Source organism: Ascidia mentula, chromosome 2, assembly GCF_947561715.1.
Source record: "Ascidia mentula chromosome 2, kaAscMent1.1, whole genome shotgun sequence".
In the NCBI taxonomy this organism is placed as follows: Eukaryota; Metazoa; Chordata; class Ascidiacea; order Phlebobranchia; family Ascidiidae; genus Ascidia; species Ascidia mentula.
In genome coordinates, this window is record NC_138567.1 from 10708437 (window position 1) to 10734638 (window position 26202).

The following is a 26202-nucleotide window of genomic DNA, read 5'->3' on the forward strand; positions in this document are numbered from 1 at the left end:
TTTAGTTCTTTTCATGAATGCAATTATTTTAAAATCAAATAAAGCGCAAAAAAGTGCTTTACTTTACATGCAAGCAACTCTACCTTGCATGCTGGTAATGTTGAACCTAGTATCGAAAAAGCGCAAAGAATAAACTAACGTTTTATACTTCCGGTTGATTGTCTTGAGCTTATGTTGGTGTCCTTCTGATACCACATGCCCAAAATCCTTAAAAAGCATTGGAGCGTGGCATTTTGATTATGACGATCGGTCACGCTAGTTAATGACGTAACCGTTTCACGAAATGGGTTGGACCGTTCACAAGAAGCTGCGAAGTTGCCACCTATTCAAGCCGAAAGCTGGTTATCATTACCATAGTAGTGGAAGTTGGCAGGACGTGATGTAGTGGAAGTTTTGTTCGCGCCCCAATGCTATTATAAAGTCCAATATGTAGTGCAGCGTTGTGCAAATGTTTTAGCGATTTTATAGTTGGCAAAAAATATTTTGTGACATTACACAAACTTTTTCTGAACACTGTTTCAAGCAATATTTTATGTCGTTAATATCGTAGCTGTTTTGGAACTTTCCAGATTTGTTTTCCATTGCTTTTCCCAGGGATAATTTTATGTATGTGTTTAATGTTTCCATTTCAGGCAATAAACTGCATTAGTTGACAAATAACCCTTTACAGTGTGTAAAAGGGACAAAAAGGGAACAGCACAATGCTTAGGTGGTTGAAGGGTGACCAGAAGGAACGAGAACCAGAGGTCTTCGAAAATGTTGCTTTGGGTCTGAAGAAGTTGTACAAAAAGAACCTAAAGCCACTAGAAGACAGTTACAAGTTTCATGACTTCCATTCTCCTCCTCTCCAAGATGCAGATTTCGATTCCAAACCGATGATATTGCTGGTGGGACAGTACTCCACCGGTAAAACAACCTTTATTCGATACCTACTGGAGAAAGATTTCCCTGGAATGAGAATTGGCCCTGAACCCACAACTGACTGTTTCATTGCTATAATGCATGGCGACAAGGATAAAAGTACTGGAACCATCAATGAAGGTGTAATTCCAGGCAATGCCTTGGTGGTAGACACCAGCAAACCATTCACAGCATTGTCATCATTTGGAAATGCATTTCTGTCAAGGTTGCAGTGCTCAATGATGAAAAATGAAGTGCTGCAAAGCATCAGCATCATTGATACTCCTGGCATCTTATCTGGAGAAAAGCAGAGGGTAAACAGAGGATATGATTTCTCGAAGGTAACTTACTATACCTACTGGATACTGAACGTATTTTGATCAAAGTTGTTGTGATGTCATAGTTATCATTTATTGTTTATATGTGGAGTAGGACATTTAATTTTTATGGATATGTACAAATATATGTATTGTATACAGTGTTTTTCCCTAAACGTGCTAATGTTTTTTTAGGTGCTGACTTGGCTTGCTGAAAGAGTGGATAGAATCGTTCTTTTGTTTGATGCCCACAAACTTGACATATCGGATGAGTTCCATGAGGCGTTGAATGCTGTGAAAATGTATGACTCAAAGATTCGAGTGGTTTTAAACAAAGCGGACCAAGTAAACACACAGCAGCTCATGAGAGTGTATGGTGCACTCATGTGGTCACTAGGAAAGGTAGGTCACATGCGAAATTTTCTTTGCCCTAACATGTTAAACAGAAACTGTGTTGCCTGGATAATGGCCTTTCTGTTCTACTTTTGTCAAATTTACTTTAATTATCATAGAAATAGGTTAATAATACTAATTTTTTTTTAGTTTTGGAAAATAAAATGCAACTTTATTCATCCATTTCTTGATAAGTCATGTTTTTTTTTATTAATGTTTTGTTATTTTTATTTATCTGTTGCGACACCAAACCTTGCCAGTTGGTAATTAGTAATTACATGCTATTCCTTTTTATTTGAGTTTGTATTGTTTGTCGTTGACTTTTTTTAACAGTCTAGTTCCAAGTAGGTTTGGAAGTTGAATGATCATTCAAAAAAGTAATTTTATGCAAACGGTACAATTTTTTACAAACAACTTTGTGTTCAGGTCATCACAACTCCTGAAGTTGTGCGAGTTTACATTGGCTCATTTTGGGATCAACCTCTCCTCTATGACGACAACAGGCTGTTGTTTGAAGCTGAGAGAAATGATCTTTTCGAAGACATTCAAAGTCTTCCCAGGAATGCAGCACTGAGAAAGTTAAATGATCTTATCAAAAGGGCTCGTCTAGCCAAGGTGAAGCAAGCATTCATACCAAGGCATTTATGAATATGTTGTATGTCCAAATGCCTTAGTTTGGTAACTAAGTTAAAATTTAAATAAAACAAATACTTTTAAAAAGTATCTATATCACCCAACCACTACTATTAAGCGATATTCATATTGTTATTTCATATTTTTGCATGGGTAGTTGTCTTTGAGGCAAGTCTTATTTTTAGGGTAATAGAAACATAAGTAATTTTGTATGACACATATGTGTCACAACTGACTGCTTTTTATTGTTCCAGGTTCATGCATATATCATCAGTCACTTGCACGATAACATGCCATCTATGTTTGGCAAGGAAAAGGCAAAGAAACAAATGATCCAGGACTTAGACAAGATTTATGCTGAACTGGCCAACAAGCACCATGTATCTCTGGGTTAGTGACAATACAATGTTGTCTTATCAGTACCAGGAAGTTGAGTGTTTGTGATTTTATTGTTCGTGCGAATATTAGTTGCATTTTCACATGTATAAAATATGTAAAGTGCCTAAAATAAGAATGTATTTGACATTAGAGAGCCACCAGATGTATATTTCATGGTCAGCTTGTTGCCTAGCAACTCATCTGAATACAAGTATCTTGCCAGCAGGTTTAATTGCATGGAAAATTTTAAAACCAGCCCAATGGAAAATGAACTTGTTGGTTGTTATGTGGCTTGTTTTAAAGACTCTCTTGCAATAAGATCTATACATATTCTTGATGCTTATCTGATAACATGCTTTGGTTGCAGGCGATTATTGTTAAGTGGTTCTGCCTGGATGGTGGTATGTGTTCACTCAAGTAGCAAAGCAGTTTTAAATTGTGGAAACTGAATTGTTACAATTGAATGTTTTTTTACAGGAGATTTTCCTAAGGTTGACGACATGAGGAAACAGCTGAAGCTAGCCGACTTCTCAAAATTTAGGAGTTTAAGCACATCAATGGTGCAGAAGGTATGTTATCTCAATACACTGTGCTCTGCCACACTTTGATAGAATAAACCACTACAAATTGCCAAACCGTGGTGTACTAAAAACAAAGGGTTTCATAGAAATGCCAACTGTCAATATAACAATAGTGTTGTTGGCCTGTGGCAAATAGGACACAATAAAAAGCACCGACTTTCTTTTGACCATCCATCATGACTTTGGTCGCCTTCATGGCAACTATAGAAGGAAGTACACCTTCCTCATCTCCATTTTAACAAAATAAAAACCACAGATTTATTGTCCGTATGTATATTATTTTGTCATTATAAAACCATTCATTTCATTGTGTTACTTCAATTTGAAAAACTATAGTATGTCAAAGACTATATCATACTTGTTCAGTAAGCCATGTGCCGCTCACTAAATACTTTATTTTGATACTGTCTTTTCATACTGCTGCCAGCATACCACTAGTTATTTGACAAATAAACTCTTGGTGAACTTAATTGATTAAGCTTTTGGCACCTTTTGAAACATGTGTTAAGTCCCATTTAGCAAGGTGTCTGTGTTGACCAAACCATTTCACTGTGCATAAAATGAAAACAGCTCTAAAGTTTGTTTGTTTGTTAAACTGTATTTCTTACATTTGCAAAAGCAAAGCATCATAGTTTGACATGCCTAACTGCACTCTGTCTGTGATCATTTTCTATGAAAAGCTGTCGTAAATGCTGGATTAAAACTGTCCATAATTACCTACAGATTGATGATATGCTGGCAAAAGACATTGCTGAGCTGATGAAGCTGATACAGAGGGAAGAGGCAAGAAACAGTGAAATTCAGAAGAAGGATGGACCGGCAGTGCGCGGTAAACAACATTGTTAATAATGCATGTAATACATTTGAGTGTCTCATTTTGATTGATCCTGATTCAACAAATCTAGGTGGGATCTTTACCTGGGGCCTATCTACTGAAAGTGATGGTATAATATGGTGGTAAAATATAGACATGTGTGTATTAATCCCTCAAAATCATGCATCCATTCATTTTACATTTGTAATAGCTGTAATTACCTCAAAAGGATATATTGGCTACATCAAAAGTGTGTTATTGACAGAGGAATGCTATATACGCCAAATGACGGATTGTTGCAATATAATTAATTGCAATCAAACTTTTTAGTCCTCTGTTACATATATTTTTCATATACAATATCAAATCGATGCATTGGCCAAATTTTTTCATTCAAGCAATGTTGGAAATCATTTTTGAAAAATTTGCAACCACAATATTAAAAATTAGTATACAATGTACACTACTCCCCAACATAATTGCTTGCAAAACTCCAGGGCCTTAACTAACTAGATGTTTCCTGCAAAAGGTGGAGCATTTGCAACAACTGTGGACAACCCATTCACTAACAAATGGGGAGAGGGAGCAAATGCTGGTGTTGACTACAGCGGAGATTGGATTGTCTCAGAAAACAAGAGTGAATATGATGAGAAATTCATGCAGTTGAATCCCAAAGACGGCAAAATAAAAGGAAGTGCTGCCAAATCAGTAAGTCTTTGTTTTGCTTGATATAAAGCTTTGTTTTATTGTGATCTAAGAAGTGAACTAAAAAGCACTTCCAATTGATCATTGTAGTTGTTATTCTTAAACACACCTTTTTAACGTGTACAACAAATACATGCCATATATATGTGCTTTTGTAAGTGAAATAGTAGCTCTAGCCATATTGGGATCCAGTTAAAATTAGTGTTGTAATGTGATGTGTGTAAAAAATGAAATTTGGCATTGCAAGGGATGTGGGAAAATCAATTGGATCTTGGCAGTCTTAATTTAAGTTGATAAAAAGAAGCATTTCATACCCACGTTTTGCAAAAAAAATCAAAACTTTTTTAACAGGAAATGGTGAAATCAAAGTTGCCCAACACTGCACTGGCCAAAGTTTGGCGGTTAGCCGATTACGACAAGGATGGAATGCTCACTGAAGAAGAGTTTGCTCTGGCCATGCACCTCATCAAGGTTCGACTTGAAGGTCACAATTTACCTGATGATCTTCCAGAACATTTGATTCCTCCACAACAGCGAAAAAGTGAGCATTGTTAAGTTGCATGCGTAATGTAATGCCAGGTGCTACCACATAAAGAGACAAAAATATTGGTTTATGAATGAGTGAAAAACAACTTTAAGCTTTTCAGGGTGTTTACCGATCTAATTTTTAACCTCTACCAATTTGCAACTTAGTTTTGCCCACTTTACCATTTAAGTATTGTTATGGTTTAGTGTGCTGCAAAACTAGAGATATATACAAAATTGCATGTTTTTTTTTCCTTTTTTAAGTTTATAATGTAGTGTAACCAATGAAAAAACGCTAATGCTACAATAATGATCCACAATATTTTGCATGCCTAAATTTGTCACAATGCATCTTTTCCATAGATAAAGTTTGGTGGTTTCCCTCAGAGGCAAACGCACTGACAAATATCTTTGTATTGTTATCTCATACCTCAGTGATATAGCCTTTGTTTTGAATACAGAGAATGGTTTTAACGACGAGTCTTGTTGAGTCCGCACGCACTATCATCTCAACGAGGTTTGAACTTTGTTTTGTGTTTGCCTGCAATTGTGCACGTTTCAACTTCAACCGTTAATATGTCTGTCAACAAGCGTAATATCAACGATTAAACCGTTGACGCGTCCCAAGCCATGGTCTTTACATTGGCTTATTTTGCAGACTGAACTTCATTAGACTCGACCCCTTGGTTGTTGCCAAGGTCCGCCTGCTTGACCACCCGAATTTTTAATGTGCTTTCGTTTCTACTTTAACAGATTATTTGATTAGAGAATACCATTCACGTTTATTGCGTCTGTTATTCCCCGCCACCTTTTACCGCTCACTTATTTTTAACGCTTTTGCTTTCCTCGTGCTTTGAACATAAAGTGAACTTTTTTCTCTGGTGAATGGATTTTAGTGTTGGTAACAATCTCATTTAATCGGCAAATTTAAGTGATTACATGTTAGCAATGACCCAATCCAAATTCATTGTCAGTATGATGTTTAACGAGGTTTACTGTAAAAGTAACAGATTAACATGAACTGTTACTGCTATATTACCAATCGCATTTGTATTTAAATAGTCGCACGGTGTTAACTTATTCATAGCCATTTTTTTATGTAACTAGATGACATTTTAGCATTTTCTCCGGTGTGGCGTCTGTCTTGCACTTTGCTGATGATATCAAACGTGGCTCATCTGCTACGTATGCAGTTAAAACATAATGCAAGAAATGTGAAAGAAAATGTTAGATATATCAACTAGGGTGTAGTATATGCACTAGTATGTATATATAACCCGACGGATGTAGACGTCTCTTTAGTTTGCCGAACCGAAACGATCAAGTTGCCAACCCCAAGTCTTTAAAGACGGCCGGATAATCTTTACAGTCCTATGTCAGCCGTCACAGTCCCATGTACTTACACCGTGCACTCTTTCTTGCTCCATCGCATGCTTTTTCTGGCGTTTCTAACTTATTACCGTGGCTTAATTGGAAGTACCGACCTCTCATATAGCGCTTTACTCCTTGGCAGCACAACGCTTTGCAATATCCCAAACAAAACCCAACCCCGACGCAGCCTGGTGCTGCGTTGGTTCCAACCACACGTCACGCCACTGCATAAACGCATCATCGGTACTTCCCCGCAGATTACACCTTCGCGTCCCACTGGGATGACGTTTTTTCGCTCGTATCGCGATCTTACTGGTTTCCCTTCCGTCAAAAGTGACCTTGCGTCCTGCGTTACCAGGCAACAGGACCGTATACCGGTGTGTGTTTTACTGCAGCCGGCAACGAGTCCGCCGCCCCCTTGTACATATGTAAACGTTCGTTCTCTCGCGTTCGAGCATATAGTTGTAAGGTCGCGTCATTTTTTCAGTGTTCGCAATAACCTGACAAAATAAATTCGTGCAGTAACGAGCCATCTCTGAGCGTACCTATATGGTTAAAACACTTGTACAGATATACTGCTGTATTTATACAACAAGATTTACAGAAATCACGTCATAAAAAAACAAACAGCAGGTTGCAGCGGTCAAGCCAACAGTTCGAAAGCATGTACAGAGATTGTTGCAAAATAGGTACCCAGTTTCAGAAAATCGCCAGAACCACATACAAGTTCCGTGTTCTCGCAGCACCACAATATTATAAGAAGCATGGGTTATTGAATCAGATAAAGCTTACAGCACCAGTCGCCAGCGGAAGAACACGAGGTATTTAAACTATACAGCTGCAAACAACCTTCACATCATACGTGATTCAAGTTAGCTGCCGCCCTGATCAAAACATCAACTGCAAAAAAATCATCAACTTTGGTCAACAAAAAAACCTTAGGGCTGATTTAAAAAAATTCAAAACACAAATCAACAACATGACAAACATATAGCGAAGGGTGGATTGGTGTAATTGAATTGGGTTTCAGTGAAGTGCGGCAACTCGCAGTATATTGGTCAGTGCTGACATGGTGTGTATATATCAGTGTCACACAATCGTAGCAATCCATATACTTAGGCATAGCCCATCGGTGCCGCTCGTAAGACGGAAGAACACAGTTGCGGGAGCACAATGATACAATATATATACTACTATATATGGCACAATGTTGCGATGCGGAACTGTGCACAAAGACACGATGGGTTTTGATCGCAAGCGGAAATAGGAGACATAAGACGTTGGCAAAATAACAATTATAAAATAATGTGTTACGTAATGGATCAAGTGCCGAGATGACGTCATGCAGCGTTTAAGCGCAGTTCTCGATTTAAAGGAAGAAGATGGGAGCCACGGCGGTGAAAATACAAGTTCCTATGCGTCTTAAATACAGCGGATCTATGTAAGGATTGGTAATGGCTGAGATAAATTGGAAATAGTGGTTGGAGATGTATGTTATTATGCTATCAGCACGCGTTCAAATTGTGCACCAGTAAGAGTGAACGGGAATTTTTTAGCTAAAATCGTGTCAGAAAGCACCAAGCGACAAAAAGACAAACCAACACACGTAACAAAAATCATACACTCTATTCGAAAGTGTCGCGTTTCGTTTGAGGATCGAGATCTAATAGAAATGAAATACAAATTTAACCAATACAAAACAACTGATGCAAAATCGGGGTCACCATTAACAGCTTCAACCGAGCTTTGTCAAGGGAGCAATGGAAGCTTGGGGGGAAGCCTTTTTGAGAAACGGGTGATCCAGCAGTTGGCGAGCCGTTGCCCGAGCTGATGGATCTCGCACCAAAACCCGATCCAGGAAACCTTTTAACATTGGTGACGCCTGCATAGAAGATATATAGTCGGTTGAAGACAAAAAAGTATGTTTACTTTATAGATATTATTAGGTTCGCTGGCATCGCAGTATATGGATATTATTGTTACGATCATACTGTTGTCGACGAGGTTGGTTTGTACAATAGTTATATGGTAAAGGAATACAGGTACATATTCTTATAGTTGGTAAAGATTTGCTATATAAGGCAGATCTTGCTGCTTCAAAGGGCTTAACGCCAAATTAAAATTAGCCACATTAAAAAATTAGCCACATTCCCATCCATTTTATGCTCTTGCTTCATTTCCTGCTACACCACTACATATTCTGTAAATGAACTAAATCCTTCTCTAAATTCATTGGCTAAAATCACGTATGGATGAAAAAACAGCTCAAACCTTGTGGGGATTCTTGAGTTTTGGAGGTGGCATGTCTCTAATTCGTCGCATTGCCTGCAGTGGAGCCTCGTCGAAATAAGGCGGTTCCTTGTCAATCATCTCCATTATCATAATGCCCAGGGACCATATGTCGACCTCCGGCCCGTACGGAACCCGAGATATTACTTCGGGCGCCATCCAGTACGGTGTGCCGACCAGAGATTTGCGTTTGGGAACTTCGGATGAGATTTGCGCGCAGAAGCCGAAGTCAGACAGTTTGACCTTCGAAATAATAAGGTAATATGAGCGTATCTGGGATATTATAAAGGAGAGGATCCAAATATTTTCGGAAATTCCTCATTGGTTTTGCCTTTTGTTACAGTTGCTGGTGGTCAAGTTTTAAGTATATAGATGACCGCACTAGTCCTGGTCTATCTTCGCTTTAATGGCGATTTGCGCAATTCTGCAACGTTACCGAAAACTCAAATGCACAAGAGAGTTAGTGTTTAGAAAACTCAAAGTGAGCCCGCGCACAGTAAAAAACACGGTACACGATACAATATACACTACTCTACATGGTAGCTGCGATGCGGAACTGTGCACAAAGTTCGATGGGTTGTGGTTAGGTGTGCAACGAAACTTCGGTTTCCGAATTTATTCGGCCGAAACTAAGGTTTTTACAATTATTTGGTTTCGGCCGAATATTTCTCCCAAAATTGGCCGAAACCGAATAATTTTTTACTGCACGCATCGCTGATACGCATACCTACATTATGATGTGTATCACAGAAAAGTTTTTGAAATGAACTAAAAGTTATGTAAACACCGGTAAATTATTTTAATGGAGGCCAAGGCGAAAAATCGAAACGTAATTACAAAACGCATTAGTTTCGAAAGTTAAAATCGATCTGTTCTTTTACAACTCGCTAAGAAAATACCTCCAAGTTGGTGGTCAGAAGAATGGAGTCGCTTTTAATGTCGCGGTGGACTACACCTTGTGCGTGGAGGTAAGCCAGGGCATCAAGCACTGAAGCACAAACGGTAGCGATCTGTTGCTCGTTCAATCGTGTGCGGGTGACAATATCGGTTAGAGCGCCACCTTCCAGATATTCCATCACCACCCACAGCTCGTCGCCAACCAGGAAGCTGCTGTACATATCCACTATGTTGTCGTGATGATAGTCTCGCATGATTACCACCTGGCAATGAAGGGTTGGTGTTACGTGACTTGAAATAAACAATCATTTATAAACCTTCTTATTGGTGCTAGTTTTACAAAAAGGAAACAAAATGAAGTTATTAGGATAATCACCGGTTAAAACCAACGACCAAATAGGAGTAAAATGTAACGAAGTTAAACGCAAAGTTTTGGGTTTGTGTCGGATTTAACGGGTTTTGATGTGGGAGTGTTTCCGTTTTTGTATCAAAAATCTTTCCTTTTACTTTCGACTTGAGCGCAAAACTGAGCCACGTTGAGGATCCATGCCAATAATTCGTTTTCAATCTTTCATTAACTCAAGTCAATTGTTAAGCTACTATGAAACCAAGCACACTTTATGACGTAAGAGCAGACACAGGTTTTTCCACCGCCAACGCCCAATCCTAAACAACCGCAAAATGCCCAAAAGCAACCATCAAACCTATCGCGCCCAAACCAACCGTTTTCGGCGTATGCTTCGATAGCGACAACAATATGACACATACGCCAGCCCTCTGACCGCAGACGTTGCCTCAGGCTATCTACCTCGTTGAAAAGCAGTTCCCGTCGCTGTTGCTTGCGAACGTCCATCTTCTTGACCGCCACTCGCCGACCGGTTCCGCGTTCGCTTGCTATGCACACAATGCCCGTGGATCCCTCGCCGATTTTAATGAAGTTCTCGAGGCTCTCGCGGGGATCCCCCGGACACACTACCATCTGTGAAAGGACACGATTTAAGAATTGTTAGGAGTACGTGAGCGGGCGAATTAGTCCGGAAATGGTTTCATTATTTCCTCTGTCAAATATAAAATAAGTACACCTCTTATGTGCAACAGCTGGGATAATTCTATAAAGGAGGTCAAATCCTTATAAGTGGGTTGTTCTCTTGTTCAGATTGTTGACTCCACAAGGCAGTAAAATTAAAGAGATGACAGACAGCATCGTCCACACTAAGACCGTTTATTTGTAAAGTAAGAGTTCTATCAAATAAATAAACCTGCAGAGCTTCACGGAACTGAGCATCTGATACGGTGTAGCTGTCCTGTTGCTTTCCTAATGCTTTCTGTGCAGCAGGGGGCGGAACCGCAACTGTTTGTTGACTTGGATTGTGTGATGGCTTCCTGTTGCAAAAACATTACACAAAACATAAATGACGTTAATATGTCTTCAAATCCTGAAATATAAAAAGTACAAAAGTAAACCAAAGACACAAAAACCACACAATAGCACTGAATGAAAAATACCAAACCAATTTGCTGAGTCTTAAACTAAGTATGATATAAAATGAATAATGCACAAAGTAACCATTATTCATTTTTTAAAGGTGAAATGTATATTACTGACAAAAAATGTGAGATTACTTGTAGATCGCTAAACAATAGGACTTTTTTTATCAGTGCAACCCAAGCTTATTTTTTCAGTTTACCTTTCTCTGTCCCTGGTTGTTTCACGACTTGCCTTTCTGTTCTCGGAGGGTTTGGTTTGTTTTATGGGTTGTTGCTGAGTTTTAATCGCTGCAGGACGGAAGCTTGGTTTTGTAGCAGGAGAGGGACTGACTTCAGAGCCACCGCCATATTCCTGCATTATATCAAATGTTTCTATTGCAGATTTTCTTTCCAAATACTGAGCGTTGAAAAGCGCTCACCCCATCTCTGGTGTGATAAGGAGGTGACTCTCTGGGACCTTCAAATGGTTTTTCCTCTGGCGGTTTACGACTGACATCAGGTGCACTTTTAAAGTGGGAGCTGTGCTTGGATGGTAGACCACCAGAGTTGATGGGAATGTTGGGTCTCCGTAAATTGGATGGCTTTTCAGTTGGAAGACCTGTTAAGAAACACATGATATTCCTATTACAAACCATGCTATACACCACAAGAATGGTTGTGACAAGGGGTCATTCTTGTACTGCATTTATGCAACAATCTAACAATTGACAATAGAAGGAAAAAAATAAAATACTTTTGGAAACAAGAAAGGCTGTAAAAAGTTCTTGCACTAAAGTATAACCCTGAGCATAATTAGAATAATATGTCAAAATGTAAGGTGAAGGAAATTTACCTGTATGGAGATTTTGGTGTGACATGGTTTGAGACCTGTGGTCACGGTAATGGCTTGCCCGCAGTGGTGCAGATGGTTCATACATAGGATTTGGAATGTTCTGATAGGGTGGATCTGTTTTCGATCTTGGCTTGGAAGTGTTTTCATAAAAACGATTGTTCACTGGAACATTTTGATAATAACCAGTAGTAGGTCTGTCTGGTACATCCACACCCTCTGGTCCTCGTATACGATCACTTGATGTCCATCTTGGTTTCTGCTCATCTCTACTGCGGTAATAGTCTCGTGTTTGGTAGTCCCTATGGCTACTGTGCCGAGGCCTTTCAGAGGTTTCCACACTGCTGTTTTCATAGTTGTGCCTTGGTCTATCATCACTGCGATGACGGCCATGTCTACTTGACTGCCTAGTGGAGGTACCTGAATCAAAGCCACTGTCTGGTCTCCCAGATTTGTTGTAGTAATTAGACGATGACGACGAAGAGCCTTGCCGGTGTGTGTCTCTTGCTGCATCGGAGCTTTTATGTCTGGTGTAATCAGTAGTTCTGTGGTGCCGCGAATCACGTTCTCTGGTAATTGCTTGATCCACATTCACATAGCTGTGCTCTTCTCCATTCTCCTTCTGTCTTGACCCTCTGTTTTTATCCTCACGTCTCTGACGGGAAGAGTGTCTATTGCTTTCATGTCTTGATCGGTCAGAACTACGACGGTCACTGTCTGTTCGTGTTTCAGTGTGGTCATCACGGTGATGCCGTTCATGATAGTGGCTGTCTCTGTGACGGTGGTTGTCATGTCTCGAGTTAGAATGATATGCTTTGGAAGTAGCAGCATCTGACCCACCCGAGGACCCTGTACCATCTTCTCTGACAGAGTCAGGAATCCTGTGAAATGAGGAATGATTAATGTTTGAAAAGATGCCAAAAAGTTATGACTTGACAAAGTATATAACTAACATAACATACAGACCACTCATCAAATTTTACCATTTCACAGAGAAATACAAAGTACACACATATAACAGAAGTACCAACATTATGTGTAGAAATTGTGGGTGTTTTTAAGCATAATTTAAAACAACTCTTTTTTTAGATGATCACACCTGTTCTCATTAAGGTGGAGCCTTCTAATCTGTGGGGGACTTTCTTTTCTGAGAGAGTTGGATCTAGTCACAGAGAGAGCAGATAAATGGGGCAAAGCTCCATTTCCAGTTCGTTTCTTGCTGCCGGTTATTATTTCCTACATAAAGGCAAAATATATGGTGTTTATTACAGTCCGTAATAAGTGTGATGCGTTTTTGGTTTAGCAAAATATTAAGATGACATCGTTCGTGTGGCACAAAGACACTGACCTTCTCTGTAGGTACTGGTGTGATTAGGCTAGCATCAATCAAGGGTCTTGGTCTTGACTTTGAGTCCGGAATAATGCTCTGCCATTGCAAAGGTAGTCCAGTAAAACGACCTTCATTTTCATCAAAACCTGTGTGCACCCGATGTTCAAAATTGCTTGGTTCTGATATATCAATCCGTTTCTTTTTCTTTCCAGCGAACATTGTTAAACGACATAACAGTAAAAAAATGTAGACAGTCTTAAAATTTAGTTGTCAATGTTTTTGCCTGCAAGTGTAAAAGAACATAAAACAATTCTTGATTAGTAAGTTATGAAAATTCATGACTAAAAGAAGAAGGCGCACAAACTTGCATCATTGGTTGGAAAAAATATTTTCTCAAAGGTAACTTATAGCCCATATTTTTGTAATTTTATTAGCAATTCATGAAGAAATACACTAATGTATATACTTAAACGTTGTCTAATCTACGTATTCCGCAAACGCCTAAACACTCGACGCAAATGACAAACTTCCCAACCTTGGTTGCATGTTTGCATCCAATAATATCCGGTAAATTTATCGATAAGACATATTTTTTTAATTACTACATTTCAAATTTTACTTTAAATCCTAGGACCTTACAACGACATGAAATGCAAAAATATGGCTAAAAAGAACAAAACAAATACCCAGTATACGACAGATCAAAGATTATACCAACAATAACATAAATAACAATAGTAGTAGTACAAGGAAATTTTCTTGGGATGATTTCAATTTATAATCCAATGATCGAAACTACATTATAGAACAACTACAACGCCACAGCGCAGAAAAGTTTCTTTCGGCTATCATATACAAAAAATGAATCATTATATAATATATTTATAAAGTAGTGATTTCAAGGTAAATTAATCTAACTTCAGTTAAATTTATATGACTATAAAGTAAAAATTTGCTTTTGAACGAATAGTTTTCATATTACGTAAAAATAACGCCATCTGATTGAAAAAAGGAAAGAAGAACGCTTCGCAATTTCTATTTTACTTATGTTGATGTTTTTTTTGAGGTAGCAGTTTTAATTAATGTTTTCTTTTAAACAAATAAGAAATGTTTTTGAAATTTGATTCAAATGCTACAAAAAGAGTTTTCCAGCGTTGTTTTGCGAAACTTGAGTCAGAAGAAGGTCTTGTCCTGTTGGTAAATTCCACAAAACTTATCTGTCCATTTGTAGCTGAATGACTGCTGCAGTAGGATTTGCCAGAATCCGAATGAACAGTTTATTATTACATGCTCACTAGGATAAATCGCAAGCTAGCAAAAACCTTAAAGTCTCTCAGCATAATAGCAATTTCTCATAACAACGATAACCTAGATTCGAGGCAAACATAACAAGAATCAAATGGTCGATGATTACAGAATATCCAGGCAATCACGCAACATCGCTAGAAGCCATACGACAGTGTTACAATAGTAATGTTACATAAAACAATGAAAACTTGTCTTTATGTACCGTCTCAGGTTAGTTACGCCTTGGCGATTGGCAAGCAGCAAAGCAGGGTTGAACCCCGCTCTATTCATCGTTGTACTGTTGGATTATTGTTTTTTTTAGTCGGTATCCGAAGTGTATATGTGTTGAACCTGTGCGACTATAGATCTTCGCGGCTCTAAATGTCGTCAAATACATGCAAAATAGACAATATCGAACGCATTCTTGGCATAGTTCACGCACAAGCAAGCAAACAGATGAGCGGGTTCATTCAGAATTGCGAGTCCTGTAGAAAAAATATTTTCTTCAAAGTTTGGTTTGTAGTGATATCATACGTGCACAAATATAATTAAAGCTAACACGCGAAATGTTGTTTCCCCGCGGTAAATTTCAGTCAATCGGTGTCGCAATATAGGCCCAAAATTTCGATGTTCGCAAACGGCTCGTAGTTATTGCATCGACAAAAGCGTTCAGTCCGTGTACCAAACTAAAAACGTTCGCCTTTCTCATACATTTGCAATAATGCCCTTTTCTTTTGGTCGAAAAGGGATAAAGCTTCTGCAATCTCACCTGCTACATGATTTCAAGCAGTTAAAACACAAAACGAACGGTTTTGCCAAACGACGAAGGATGTTTATGTATCCGTGTCGGAAGTTGCGATTGAGCAGGCCGTAGATGATGCTGTTGATTGCACTGCACGAAAGTAACCAAAAGTTGGAGCTTGATTGAATGGAAGTTCATATTTTTTTATATTTTTATTATAAGTATTGTTAAGTTCAAAAAGTATTCCAAACTATTTATTTCGTGGCACGCTGTCAATAAGTAGATTATTAATCACCATTGACAAATATATCCTTACCTGTTGGTTAGCGCGAGCCAGCCGCTGAACCGAACGAAAAATGGTGTTTTCAGCGGTGGTATGAGTGTCATCAACGCGTAGGGAGTCCAGAAAAGAATAAAAAACACAACCACGACGACGAGTGTTACAAACAGGTTGCGCTCCCGGTCCGACGTCTTCCCTTTTGGCGTTAAACTATTTGCAACCTTATTGTTGCACACTGCTATGTTTGATGTGGGAATGCTGGGGTTATTGTAATCGGTCGAAGTCAGATTTTCCGCTGATGTCGCTGTAGCTGTTTGCTATAAGATACGTGTAGGTTTTGGGTTATAAATTTATATGCATAAATGTAAATGGCACCGTCGTTCATAAAGGCTCTTCAAAATACAGAGTAAAGCGCAATAGCTTGGGATTTGAACCCTGCAGGTTTTCTTCTTGGTGTATGGGTCGGGCGCTTGACCAATGCTAGCAATAAATCAGTGGTTTCCAACCATTCTTGACTCACGCCCCCCTGCGGAATTTATAAATATACTGCGGCACCCAATGGCGGCAAACCAATGAGCGACCGACACGAATACAGAAGTCAGCCTTTCTGTCTGAATATTTATGGGGCCAATATCATTGTAATCAATTGTGGCGGTGATTACACCGCCCGTAAACCATACGTGGTGAAAAATTATTGGAGTGAACACAAAGAAAGCTCACAACCCTAAAAGATAGATTTGGCACCCAGTTGGAAAACACTGCTTTAAATCGTTCCAGTAAAACAACATAGATTTTCGCGCAACTCAAACAATTTAGCGTCTAAGACATAAAACCTACCAGTCGATTGGATGAGTTGACGTTGCCAGACTTCGCAGCCTTGGACGTGTTTCTCACGTGTCTGCAACAATACATTGTATAAAATGAACCAGTGACGCACATAAAGCACTTCCTAAATGTCATGACGATCCACACTAATTATCATCATGCTTTTATGTTTCATTGAGACGAATTCTCTTGTTACTACACATAAAAAACAGGGCGAGGCATGTAACTCTCTTCACACGAGTTCGTTTTAATTACTATGCACAAGACGAATAACGGACATCAAACATGTTATTACATAGTAAGGCAAAATCGCCCAACAACCAATACCTTGTATTGGGTATTCCAACAGACATATATTTATATAACTTAAGCCATATAATTCTCGCTCCAATCACTTCACTCTAAATGCGAAATCCTCACCGACGGTTTTTAGCAATTATTATGGTTTCGAAACGACGCATACTAGTACTCACAGAAATATGGAACCGTACATGGATGCAGTGACTACTATCTGCAGAAAGATGGCCACTATTACCAAAAGGATATTGTAAGCGAATGCACCTCTATCATACCACATGCAAGCCTGCATGTTAACGTCAAAGTGAACAAGTGGTGGACCACCTGCAATAAAGTAATATTTAATGTCTTGCTGTGATTTATTAGTAAACTTTACGTACCAAGCCAGCCGGTCAAGATCGGTAAGGCGACTAGAAAGCAGTAGACCCAAACAAACGCAATCATTAACGCTATGTACCTAAGAAACGTAAAAAGACATTGGTCATTTTAGCGCCAACGGCTTTTAGTTGAATGTGAAAACTTATTAATGATGCTTGTGGATGTTCACATTTAGCAAAACCAGTTAAATAATAAAACCATAAAACGCTGAAAAAATGTTCACCCGTATATTATACACTCATATGTTGCATATATAAGTACTTTAAATATTCTATATCAGGTTAATGTAAAAACACTTGTGTTGATCACATTTACTTGTTGGTGAAGTACTTTGCGCTTTTTATTGGCCGCGTCACTTGACAGTAGCGGTATATGGAAATGAGCATCAGGGTTGACATGGAAACTTCACAACACACAGAACCGATGACAGCAGTCATGCTGCACAACCACATATGATTTTCGAGCACGTTTTGATAGCCCTGCAATGGAAAGAAAACAGTATTCCCATGTACCGTTTGAAATAAAAGAATTATCACAATAGATACATATAACTTATAGAAAGAAAAAATGAAACAAGTAAATTTAAAGTCATCTGGCTTTTTTTGCAAATATAAAGTCATCTTATATGCGCAAAAGAGCCATAATAATCAATGAGGTACCACAAAGTGGAAATCTGTGTGCCTGCTATAGTCTACCAGCTAGCATAGTGCCACATCAACAGCTGCACTGATGAGACCTTACAGGTCGAAACAGTGCGTGTATACACCCTGTCTGCAGCTCTCATAAAGTCATCTGTTTTATTAATATGTTTTCATATGGGCTATATATACATATGTATAGATATATATTAGTTATATATATCAAGGAGTAGGACAGCTCGATTGAAAGAAAGACATTGAAGTTTATTTCTGTGCTATATTGCTGGCTACCCACTAAACAAACCAAAAATCACGTGTATGGCCATGCGGGTATAGCAATATAAAAACCGTCACGTCACATTAAAAGTTACCGTGCGGTTAAAATGTTGGGTAAGACCATAGAAAGTGGCCATTAAAAGAACTGTAGCCGAATTTAATCGTTTTCTGATGATATTGTAAAGCAAATGAACCCACAAATTGAATAAAACTTGCAGGTCCACATACTACTATGAACCTTCAGGTGACAGTGAACAGAAAACTTTCAAGTCAAATCAAAAATGTCTTACGTTCAAAATGTTGGCTAAGACGAGAGGAAGATGCCATGCTGTGATCGCCAGATCGGCAACTGCGAGGTTGATGATGAAGGCGACTCCCATGTTCTTTAGTTTCTTCTCAGTCAGCGCCGTGGCAATAACGAACAGGTTGCCCGTTATTCCTGGAAGGACAAAACGCTGTGACTTTGTAGTGACAGTTATCCAATACTAACCGCACGCGCAATGAGTCTGTGGGAGGTCAAAGGTCTATTCGACTCTCCCAAAAAACTCTTCCAAATATCACTTAAACAGTAATCACTGACAAACAGTTTTATCCGAATAAACATTTATATTTAAAGGAACTGTCATTCTGTTACAACCGACGTTTTAAACCGACATAACACGCCATTGGTTTGTAAATAACACGCGGTCTGATTTGACCTAGAATGTTGTATGTTTTCGTGTCTTCTTAATTTGTAAGTTGTTTTGGATCCAACAATGCCAAATTAAGCTTCATTTGCAACGTATCACGCCAAAGAAAGAAAACTGAAAAAGAAATTATCAATAAAATTAGAGACGACTTACCGATAAGAATAACAAAAACCAGGTATGGAACTTCAAAGCCAAAATTTTTTATTGTGTTGGTCTCCACTGGACCCACTGCAGACGTTGTGTTATTAGCAAAGCTTGTTTCCATTCTTGTTTGTTTTACTTAATCGACAAAATATTCGATATTTTTCCAAGTAAAATCAAATTCAATTATCACTCTGCGCTAATACCACAATAACTGGTACATCAATATTTCTGGTTTTCTAGAACAGGCTTGCTTCAAATTTTGAGCGTGATATCGGCTGAAGTGCGGATCACAAACCTTTTACTCAACACATCTTATTTACAATTCAATAATATTTGCCGCATGTATAATATTCTCTTCAATATTTTAATGTTTTTACTAAGGCTTCTCGTTCAAAATGAAGAAATACTGTCACCCACAACTACAAACACCAAAACATTCTGTCAGTGCAAATTCTTTTAAACCAAGCAATTCGTGATATCTTGTCCCCAAATCACATACTCAATGAGGGGGAATTTACTGCATAATACAGAAACCTGGGACGGAGAATTGCTGCTTACCAGTGCTTCTTCCTGATACAACGGGAAGAAGTCTTTACGCTTACGTCAACTGCATGCTTCCCGTGGTTAACCCCACATGCTTTATTATCTGATGATTATCACGCGACGGTTGGCTGTCAAATCGTGGCAGTGACATGACTAAGCCGTCCCAGAACAACCTTAAATTCTCACTTTTTTGATTACATGAAACTTTTGTAATATGTACATTTTCTGGACGTCATTGTATTGAATCTTGCGTACTTTTATAACGACATCAACCTCAAACCCGCGAACAAATGAGTTCATGTTTCCTTCCAACCTGTTGCACCAGCCCTATTGATATAAACGTACAGTATTTATTTAACCAAACCTGCAGCTTCAAGCTCAACGCATCGAAGACCGATGATCAAATTAAGCGAATCGTAATTGGCTTCACTCAAAACAATCCTCCCGTTTTTTTGCGCAAGAGGAGCGCCTAAATATTCGAAGGAAGTTGATTGACTTCGCTATTCTCATTCAATCAACTACATGAACAGGCGCACGCCGGGGGTTTTAGTGTGCAGTATTATAATTATTTTGTGACACTACACCAGATAGTGCTACACAGTGGTTTTAAAGTTGTTTTAGGTGTGGGATATCCAATGTGCATGCAGTATAACAGAATCCGACAAAGCGATAGGATAAGAAGACACGCAATTAAGGGAACTGTAGTTAGTTTTCGATGTTTGTTCACTTTCACAAGATTTTGGGCACTGGTAACAACGAATATTTGGCATGTAAACAGAAGCAAAAACGGAATTTGTTTGGGATGTAACAATTCACCTCGCTCCAGGCCGACACGCTCTGATACTGATAAAAAAGAAATAACATAAGAAGTTTTTGGTTCTTGTGCATTTTGCAGTAACAACTCTGTCAATCCACAGAGGCTTCAGCTATCTGGGACGTGATTTCAGGCAATAGAAGCACGAAACGAACGGTTTTCCCAAACGACGAAGGATGTTCATGTATCCGTGTCGGAAGTTGCGATTGAACAAGCCGTAGATGATGCTGTTGATGGCACTGCACGAAAAACACAATTGAAGCCTAAATTTGCAGTATACGCGTTTTGAAGTTTCTAAATTTTTTTTGCTACCAAAACACCTTTGTATTTGTGAAAACCCTACACTCACCTTGCACGTCAATATATGTTAGTATTTTTTGCAAGAACGAAAAACCACTGCTGTTTTGACCTGTAAGGACTTAAGATCGCAGCATTGAATTAGACGGCACACAAATTTTCACTTTATAGCAATTTTTTGGTGAACTTATTCTGCTTCCAAACACACTACATTCAGAACTGAGAATTAAAGCATAAATTTATCCTTGCCTGTTGGTTAGCGCAAGCCAGCCGCTGAACCGAATGAAAAAGGGTGTTTTCAGCGGTCGTATGAGTGTCATCAACGCGTAGGGAGTCCAGAAAAGAATAAAAAACACAACCACGACGACGAGTGTTACAAACAGGTTGCGCTCCCGATCCGGGGTTTTCCCTTTTGGTTTCTTGTTGAACACTGTGTATCGGTTTGGAATAGTTGTGGTACTGCAATCGGTCAAAGTCAAATTCTCGGTGGATATCGCTGTGATTCTTTGCTGTAAATAGTTGATGTAAGCTTAGTTTACAAACTCAACTATGTATATGTCGATGACACTTTTAATAGACTTTCCTAACAAGGAAAACAATCAATCGAAAAATAGATTAAAAAAATATATTTTGCGTGGCATCATTGGCAATGTACGAGGGGAAAGAAGTAGTGCGGTGGATTTGACTGAGCATGAAAAACTATCAATATTCATTTCGACACAAAATGCAGATAACAACGTCAACAAACACCGTACTAGTCGTTGAGATGTACCGACGTTGCTCTTCACAGCTTTAGACGTGTTCCTCACGTGTCTGTAACAAAACATTGAACAATTAAATCGAAAACTACTTTTACTACTAACAATAGATTGGTAATGGGAGTGTTTCATAAAATAAAGAAACATATTTTTCGGCTGTTACATGTCACACCGATTTAAACAAAGGGAAACAAATGTTTGAATGCCAATGTTATCACATATTAAAATTTCCCGTGAAAATACAAAACAGGTGTTCACATTTTTCATTGATGTTGGAGAGTCCACATAGTTTACAAAATTGGCCAGCTGGTACGAGCTGAAAAGACATGATTTATTACAGCCATTTGTTGTCACTCTTCCTTCCTTGTTTCACGTGCGTTGTTAACATAGGTTGTATACACATAAATTATACTTTAAACAAGGAACTGATGATACCGTAGGGTGAAAAAAAATCTTTCTGAATTTTAGTAGACTAATCCTGTTCGTGATGAAGCGAAATTAAGCTCGCGAAGCACGTGCAAATACAGTTTTAAACATTTAGTCTGTCCAAAACAGCGTACCAGCAATTACTGATATACATATATATATATATTTTTCTATATGTTTATAGGCTACAACTCGGTGATATAGTAGCTACGCGGCCATGCCTGATCCAAGCTGCGTTTACCTGGTAGGTTTGATAAAAAATCTCACAAGTAATTATTCAACCAAACAGACAAGCAGTACTTACAGAAATATGGAACCATACATGTACGCGGTGATTACAATCTGCAGAAAGATGGCCGCTATCACAACAAGGATGTTATAACCGAACGCACCTCTGTCGTCCCACATGCAAGCTTGTATGTTAACATCGAAGTGAACAAGAGGTGGCCCACCTACAATAAAGTATGTGAACCCGTTGGATTATATTGTCGACTATTGGTAAATGCTACGCACCGAACCAGCCCGTCATCATTGGTAAAGCGATTAGAACACAGTAGACCCAAATGAGCGCAATCATCATCGCCTTATACCTGAAAAACATGGCATACTTCATTCATTGAACTGTTCCAATTCATTGCTAACCAGGATTTATAAAACGGATCTTACAAAAACTAAAATTATATCTATCCGTGTATATAGCGCACTCCAGTGGTACTTTACCATTAAAACACTTCAGGTAAATCACATTTACTTGTTGGTGAAGTACTTTGCGCTTTTTATTGGCCTCGTTACTTGACAATAGCGGTATATAGAAATCAGCATCAGGGTTGACATGGAAACTTCGCAACAGAGAGAAGCCATGACAGCAGTCATGCTGCACAACCACATATGATTTTCGAGCACGTTTCGATAGCCCTGCAATGGAAAGAAACAGTATTTTCTGATAGTAGCACAAAATTAAGGTATGATTGCTATATACGGCCTATGCATTGATATTCAACCCAAATTTATTATTTGTATACGTGTTCCGCATGAATGATTTGTTTATAAAACATGTATTCAATACTTGCGAGTTAGATTTACAACTAAAAACATATGAAATATATCGGGACAAATATGATTAAATTTAAGTTAATTGTTTTCTGACAAGCTTGTACAGCAAATGAACCCACAAATTGCGTAAAACTCCATAGCAAAGGTGACAATCAACAGATAACCTTCAAGTCAAATCAAAAAATGTCTTACGTTCAAAATGTTAGCTAAGACGAGAGGAAGATGCCATGCAGTGATCGCCAGATCGGCAACTGCTAGGTTGATGATGAAGGCGACTCCCATGTTCTTTAGTTTCTTCTCTGTAAGCGCCGTTGCGATAATGATCAGGTTGCCCGTTATTCCTGAACAGACAGAAATGCGTGCATCTCGGCCAATATTCCAACGTGATCTTGCAATTACTTAATTGAATAAGTTTGCGGTAACATTAATAGTTATGCAACAAAATAATTAATTTTTATTTTTATATAGTTGTATAACTTTGGAATGAAACACTGCTGTTGTTAAAACATGAAAAATATAAAACCATCCTGTCCTTGCTGGAGGAATTGTCCCGAACTTGTAGATCAGGGCCGAACCCCCTTGTGCAGAAACACACTCACACAAAATTAGAGGCCTGTGTAACTTACAAATCGATATTTTAGAGGCGACCAATTAGGATAACAAAACTTACCGATTAGAATAACAAAAACCAGGTATGGGACTTCAAAGTTGAAGTTGTATATTGAGTTGATCTCATACGAGACCGCAGCAGACGATGTGCTGTTAACCAAGCTTGTATTCATAATCGTATATTTGTCTTCACTGGGCAATCGATTCATTTGATAAAATGAGTTTCCAATTAGTCAAACTACTGCTTTGCACTGCGCCACGAGCAAGTTTATTGGCACACTTAATTCGCAAAATGGAAATTCAATATCTAGTTTCCTGAAAACATGTTTGTAAAATTATTTGACATTGACGACCGCAAGTAGATTCAAAAACTTATTATCTCCTTAAAGATGGCAATCGTCCTTGGAAGCCAACCAACACGACTGGCATATCTTTAAACGTTAAAGAAGAGATTTTTTCCGAGCTGCAAAGGCAACAAACTCTGGCAATGTATTAATTACACGACTGTCGACGATTGTATTGCGAGTAGCAAATACCACTTTCTCACCTGTTAGAGGACCACCTGTCTCCGAATCACTAATACTGCTCAATATCTAGCAAATGATTAGCATGTGACAATCACAATAAAACCTGACCAAACGGCCAATGAAAGCCGAACTTCTTTCTACAGAACTTGATTTAAAACGTAAAAGGAAGAAATCCTTGAAATACGTCAACCAGTTCCCGTGCCTGTCACTTGAAAGTACGACTTAACTTTCTCCATAAAAAAGGACGGATGGGTGATATTTCGTGACAGCAGTGGCATCACAATATTAAATGGTGGGTGGACAACCATAACCAGTTTTAATTTTCTACTTAATATGAAATTTTCATCATTATAACTTTACTAAACATTATCTTGTACGTTCGTGACGTCATCAATCTGTCAACTTAAAAAAATGTGTGATTTACATCATGTATTTGGATTGCCTGTAGCGCGATTGACAGACAAGTTAAAGAATCTATGGGGTCGCAAAAGCAGGAAAAGTGTTTAAATAATCAACATCACTTGTAAATTTCGGTGGACAATTTGAGAATTCGGTATCCCAGCTTTTGTACAAATATAAACCCCATCAACTTACATTTTTTGTTACATCAACAACGGCGCCTTCTCGGACCTAATGCATTTGACCGACGATCAATAACCGGGTTACCAGCTGATAAGATCCCGTCCATCAATCACTGGGCCGTGACGACGCTTTGTTTTGTCACAGTTGAAACCCGTGATCAGCTGACTCCCGCAAGCAGCTGTGACGTCACGTGTCAAACCTGGAGTCTGCCATTCGTCCCGTAGATCGATTGCGCAAGGCGACACCGGCGCCTGAGCTTTCTGACGTGCAATGTAGAATCACAGTTGACACTATGGGCTTTGACAGTAAGTAGACGTTGTATTCTTGAGAAGGAATCGACGTGTTTTGGTCTGTTGTAGTTTAAGAAAAGGTGTGTCAAAGCCATGGTCAAACGTGTATGGGGTGTTTTAACGTAAATCTTGAAACGAGGCACGTTTAGGGTTTCGAAATTTTTGTGTGCATTAAGAAAAGCTACTTCGTTGCCGCATATTCATTATTCATGAAGCAGACTTAACCGAATCGTGATTCTATTAGGTCAGGAACGATAGTGATTTGAAGGGATCTGAATTAGTAGCTGGTGTCGGAGAATTCGGGTATGGCAGAAGGCGGCGAAGGCGAAGAGGAAGTTCACTTTCTACGCACGGTAAGCACATCGTGCTGCTCAGAGATAAATAACAAACAAACTGCAGTATTTGTTGAAAATGCCAATGCACAGAATCGTTGTTTATTTTTTTGCTGTGTAAATGTGAGCTTGGGTTCTGTCTAAAGTCCGTAGTTGATGGTATCCCTGGCAAATACAACTTCTTTACCGAAAAGATTGTTTTCATTGAAATGCGTTTAACATCCTAAGTTAATAATCAGTGGAAAGTAATAAAAACCTTCATCGTGCGAAACACAAAAATGGTCCAAATAATAGCCAAAGTATTCGCATTTCTTCAGGCATTTCCTTCATAGTAAAACGTCGATAAACCGTGTCTATTATTTACATTGACTTTCAGTTAAGCTTCACCAGGGTTACGAGTTTTGTTGATATGTTTAGCTCAAAGTGTACGAAGCAGCCCAAACTTGACTTGAAGATGTTTGCTTTTCGTAACAAATGTTACGGGAGTAAAGGTGTCCGCAGAGAGCTGTAAGGTTGCGTCATCGGCGTCCTCCCAATTAATCGACGACCTCACATTCTTCCACGCGCCCAAAATAACGCGTCGCGACAACTCCCTAGGGACAGGGCAATAATCCTGAAGCAACTTGTGTTGTTTTGTCATCAGACTAGACTGCATCGATCGCGATTAGCGCTGATTTAAGTTGCCATGTATTCTGCAATGCCTAATTGGTTGCCTTACTGCAAAATCAACAATTTTCGATTATTCGGCCCTTTAAAACAAATGGATATTTTCAAAAATCAATGAGAATGATTCTTAATCTATTCCCTTCATTGTTTCAAGCTTTCAAGCCAAATACGGAAATATAAATATAAATAAATAGGTTGTAGACATAAGACTGATACGGCACGTTTCATAATTTGATAAATATTTACATAACACATAAACTAGACGTATCCACATAACCTAACTGCGTCAATTAACACCT

General features: G+C 38.7%; 5 protein-coding genes across 6 annotated transcripts in view; 2 read left to right on the forward strand and 3 right to left on the reverse strand.

The window, feature by feature from the left end:
* The first annotated feature begins 636 nt into the window (after nt 1-636).
* On the forward strand, nt 637-7143 carry LOC145890415 (EH domain-containing protein 3-like). Of its 2 annotated transcripts, XM_082981407.1 has the most exons (10): nt 637-1241; nt 1413-1619; nt 2037-2225; nt 2498-2633; nt 3099-3190; nt 3926-4031; nt 4546-4724; nt 5073-5262; nt 5708-5763; nt 5905-7143. In XM_082981407.1, the coding sequence occupies exons 1-9, from the start codon at nt 702-704 to the stop codon at nt 5734-5736; spliced, it is 1668 nt and encodes a 555-aa protein (XP_082837533.1). In that variant the 5' UTR covers nt 637-701; the 3' UTR covers nt 5737-5763; nt 5905-7143. The 2 variants fall into 2 exon arrangements, with proteins under 2 accessions (XP_082837533.1, XP_082837534.1); XM_082981408.1 differs by lacking the exon at nt 5708-5763.
* Nucleotides 7144-7185: 42 nt separating this feature from the next.
* LOC145888425 (serine/threonine-protein kinase PAK 4-like) lies at nt 7186-13729 on the reverse strand. The gene is made up of 10 exons (XM_082979164.1): nt 13469-13729; nt 13220-13356; nt 12124-13001; nt 11711-11889; nt 11492-11643; nt 11063-11186; nt 10612-10782; nt 9806-10066; nt 8889-9149; nt 7186-8499 (listed from the first exon to the last, which is right to left on the reverse strand). The coding sequence occupies exons 1-10, from the start codon at nt 13667-13669 to the stop codon at nt 8353-8355; spliced, it is 2511 nt and encodes an 836-aa protein (XP_082835290.1). The 5' UTR covers nt 13670-13729; the 3' UTR covers nt 7186-8352.
* Nucleotides 13730-14865: 1136 nt separating this feature from the next.
* On the reverse strand, nt 14866-19127 carry LOC145890080 (melatonin receptor type 1A-like). The gene is made up of 9 exons (XM_082981119.1): nt 19016-19127; nt 18464-18612; nt 17575-17738; nt 17262-17338; nt 17058-17205; nt 16597-16657; nt 15796-16076; nt 15507-15629; nt 14866-15222 (listed from the first exon to the last, which is right to left on the reverse strand). The coding sequence occupies exons 1-9, from the start codon at nt 19125-19127 to the stop codon at nt 15204-15206; spliced, it is 1134 nt and encodes a 377-aa protein (XP_082837245.1). The 3' UTR covers nt 14866-15203.
* A 1348-nt stretch (nt 19128-20475) lies between these two features.
* Nucleotides 20476-23679, reverse strand: LOC145890081 (melatonin receptor type 1A-like). Its single transcript, XM_082981120.1, has 8 exons — nt 23568-23679; nt 23090-23238; nt 22596-22759; nt 22358-22434; nt 22149-22296; nt 21416-21473; nt 21042-21169; nt 20476-20602 (listed from the first exon to the last, which is right to left on the reverse strand). Exons 1-8 carry the CDS (start codon nt 23677-23679, stop codon nt 20476-20478), a joined length of 963 nt encoding a protein of 320 aa, XP_082837246.1.
* Nucleotides 23680-25163: 1484 nt separating this feature from the next.
* Nucleotides 25164-26202, forward strand: part of LOC145888389 (ryanodine receptor 2-like) — a 42556-nt gene continuing 41517 nt past the window's right edge. Inside the window, exon 1 of the mRNA XM_082979125.1 lies at nt 25164-25258. Coding sequence (XP_082835251.1) covers nt 25211-25258 — 48 coding nt within the window. The 5' untranslated portion in view covers nt 25164-25210. The remainder of the gene's footprint in view (nt 25259-26202) is intronic.

Coding starts and splice junctions, on each gene's coding strand:
- LOC145890415 (XM_082981407.1), top strand. CDS start 702: ATGCTTAGGTGGTTGAAGGGTGACCAGAAGGAACGAGAACCAGAGGTC. Junction 1,620..2,036: donor TCATGTGGTCACTAGGAAAG/GTAGGTCACATG, acceptor CTTTGTGTTCAG/GTCATCACAACTCCTGAAGT. Junction 4,032..4,545: donor GGATGGACCGGCAGTGCGCG/GTAAACAACATT, acceptor TTCCTGCAAAAG/GTGGAGCATTTGCAACAACT.
- LOC145888425 (XM_082979164.1), bottom strand. CDS start 13,669: ATGTTCGCTGGAAAGAAAAAGAAACGGATTGATATATCAGAACCAAGC. Junction 11,644..11,710: donor CTTATCACACCAGAGATGGG/GTGAGCGCTTTT, acceptor GATATAATGCAG/GAATATGGCGGTGGCTCTGA. Junction 11,187..11,491: donor ACAACCAGGGACAGAGAAAG/GTAAACTGAAAA, acceptor TTTTTGCAACAG/GAAGCCATCACACAATCCAA.
- LOC145890080 (XM_082981119.1), bottom strand. CDS start 19,127: ATGGAAACAAGCTTTGCTAATAACACAACGTCTGCAGTGGGTCCAGTG. Junction 17,739..18,463: donor TCTTAGCCAACATTTTGAAC/GTAAGACATTTT, acceptor TTTCCATTGCAG/GGCTATCAAAACGTGCTCGA. Junction 15,630..15,795: donor TGGCTCGCGCTAACCAACAG/GTAAGGATATAT, acceptor ACTTTCGTGCAG/TGCAATCAACAGCATCATCT.
- LOC145890081 (XM_082981120.1), bottom strand. CDS start 23,679: ATGAATACAAGCTTGGTTAACAGCACATCGTCTGCTGCGGTCTCGTAT. Junction 22,760..23,089: donor TCTTAGCTAACATTTTGAAC/GTAAGACATTTT, acceptor TTTCCATTGCAG/GGCTATCGAAACGTGCTCGA. Junction 21,474..22,148: donor ATGTATGGTTCCATATTTCT/GTAAGTACTGCT, acceptor GTTTTGTTACAG/ACACGTGAGGAACACGTCTA.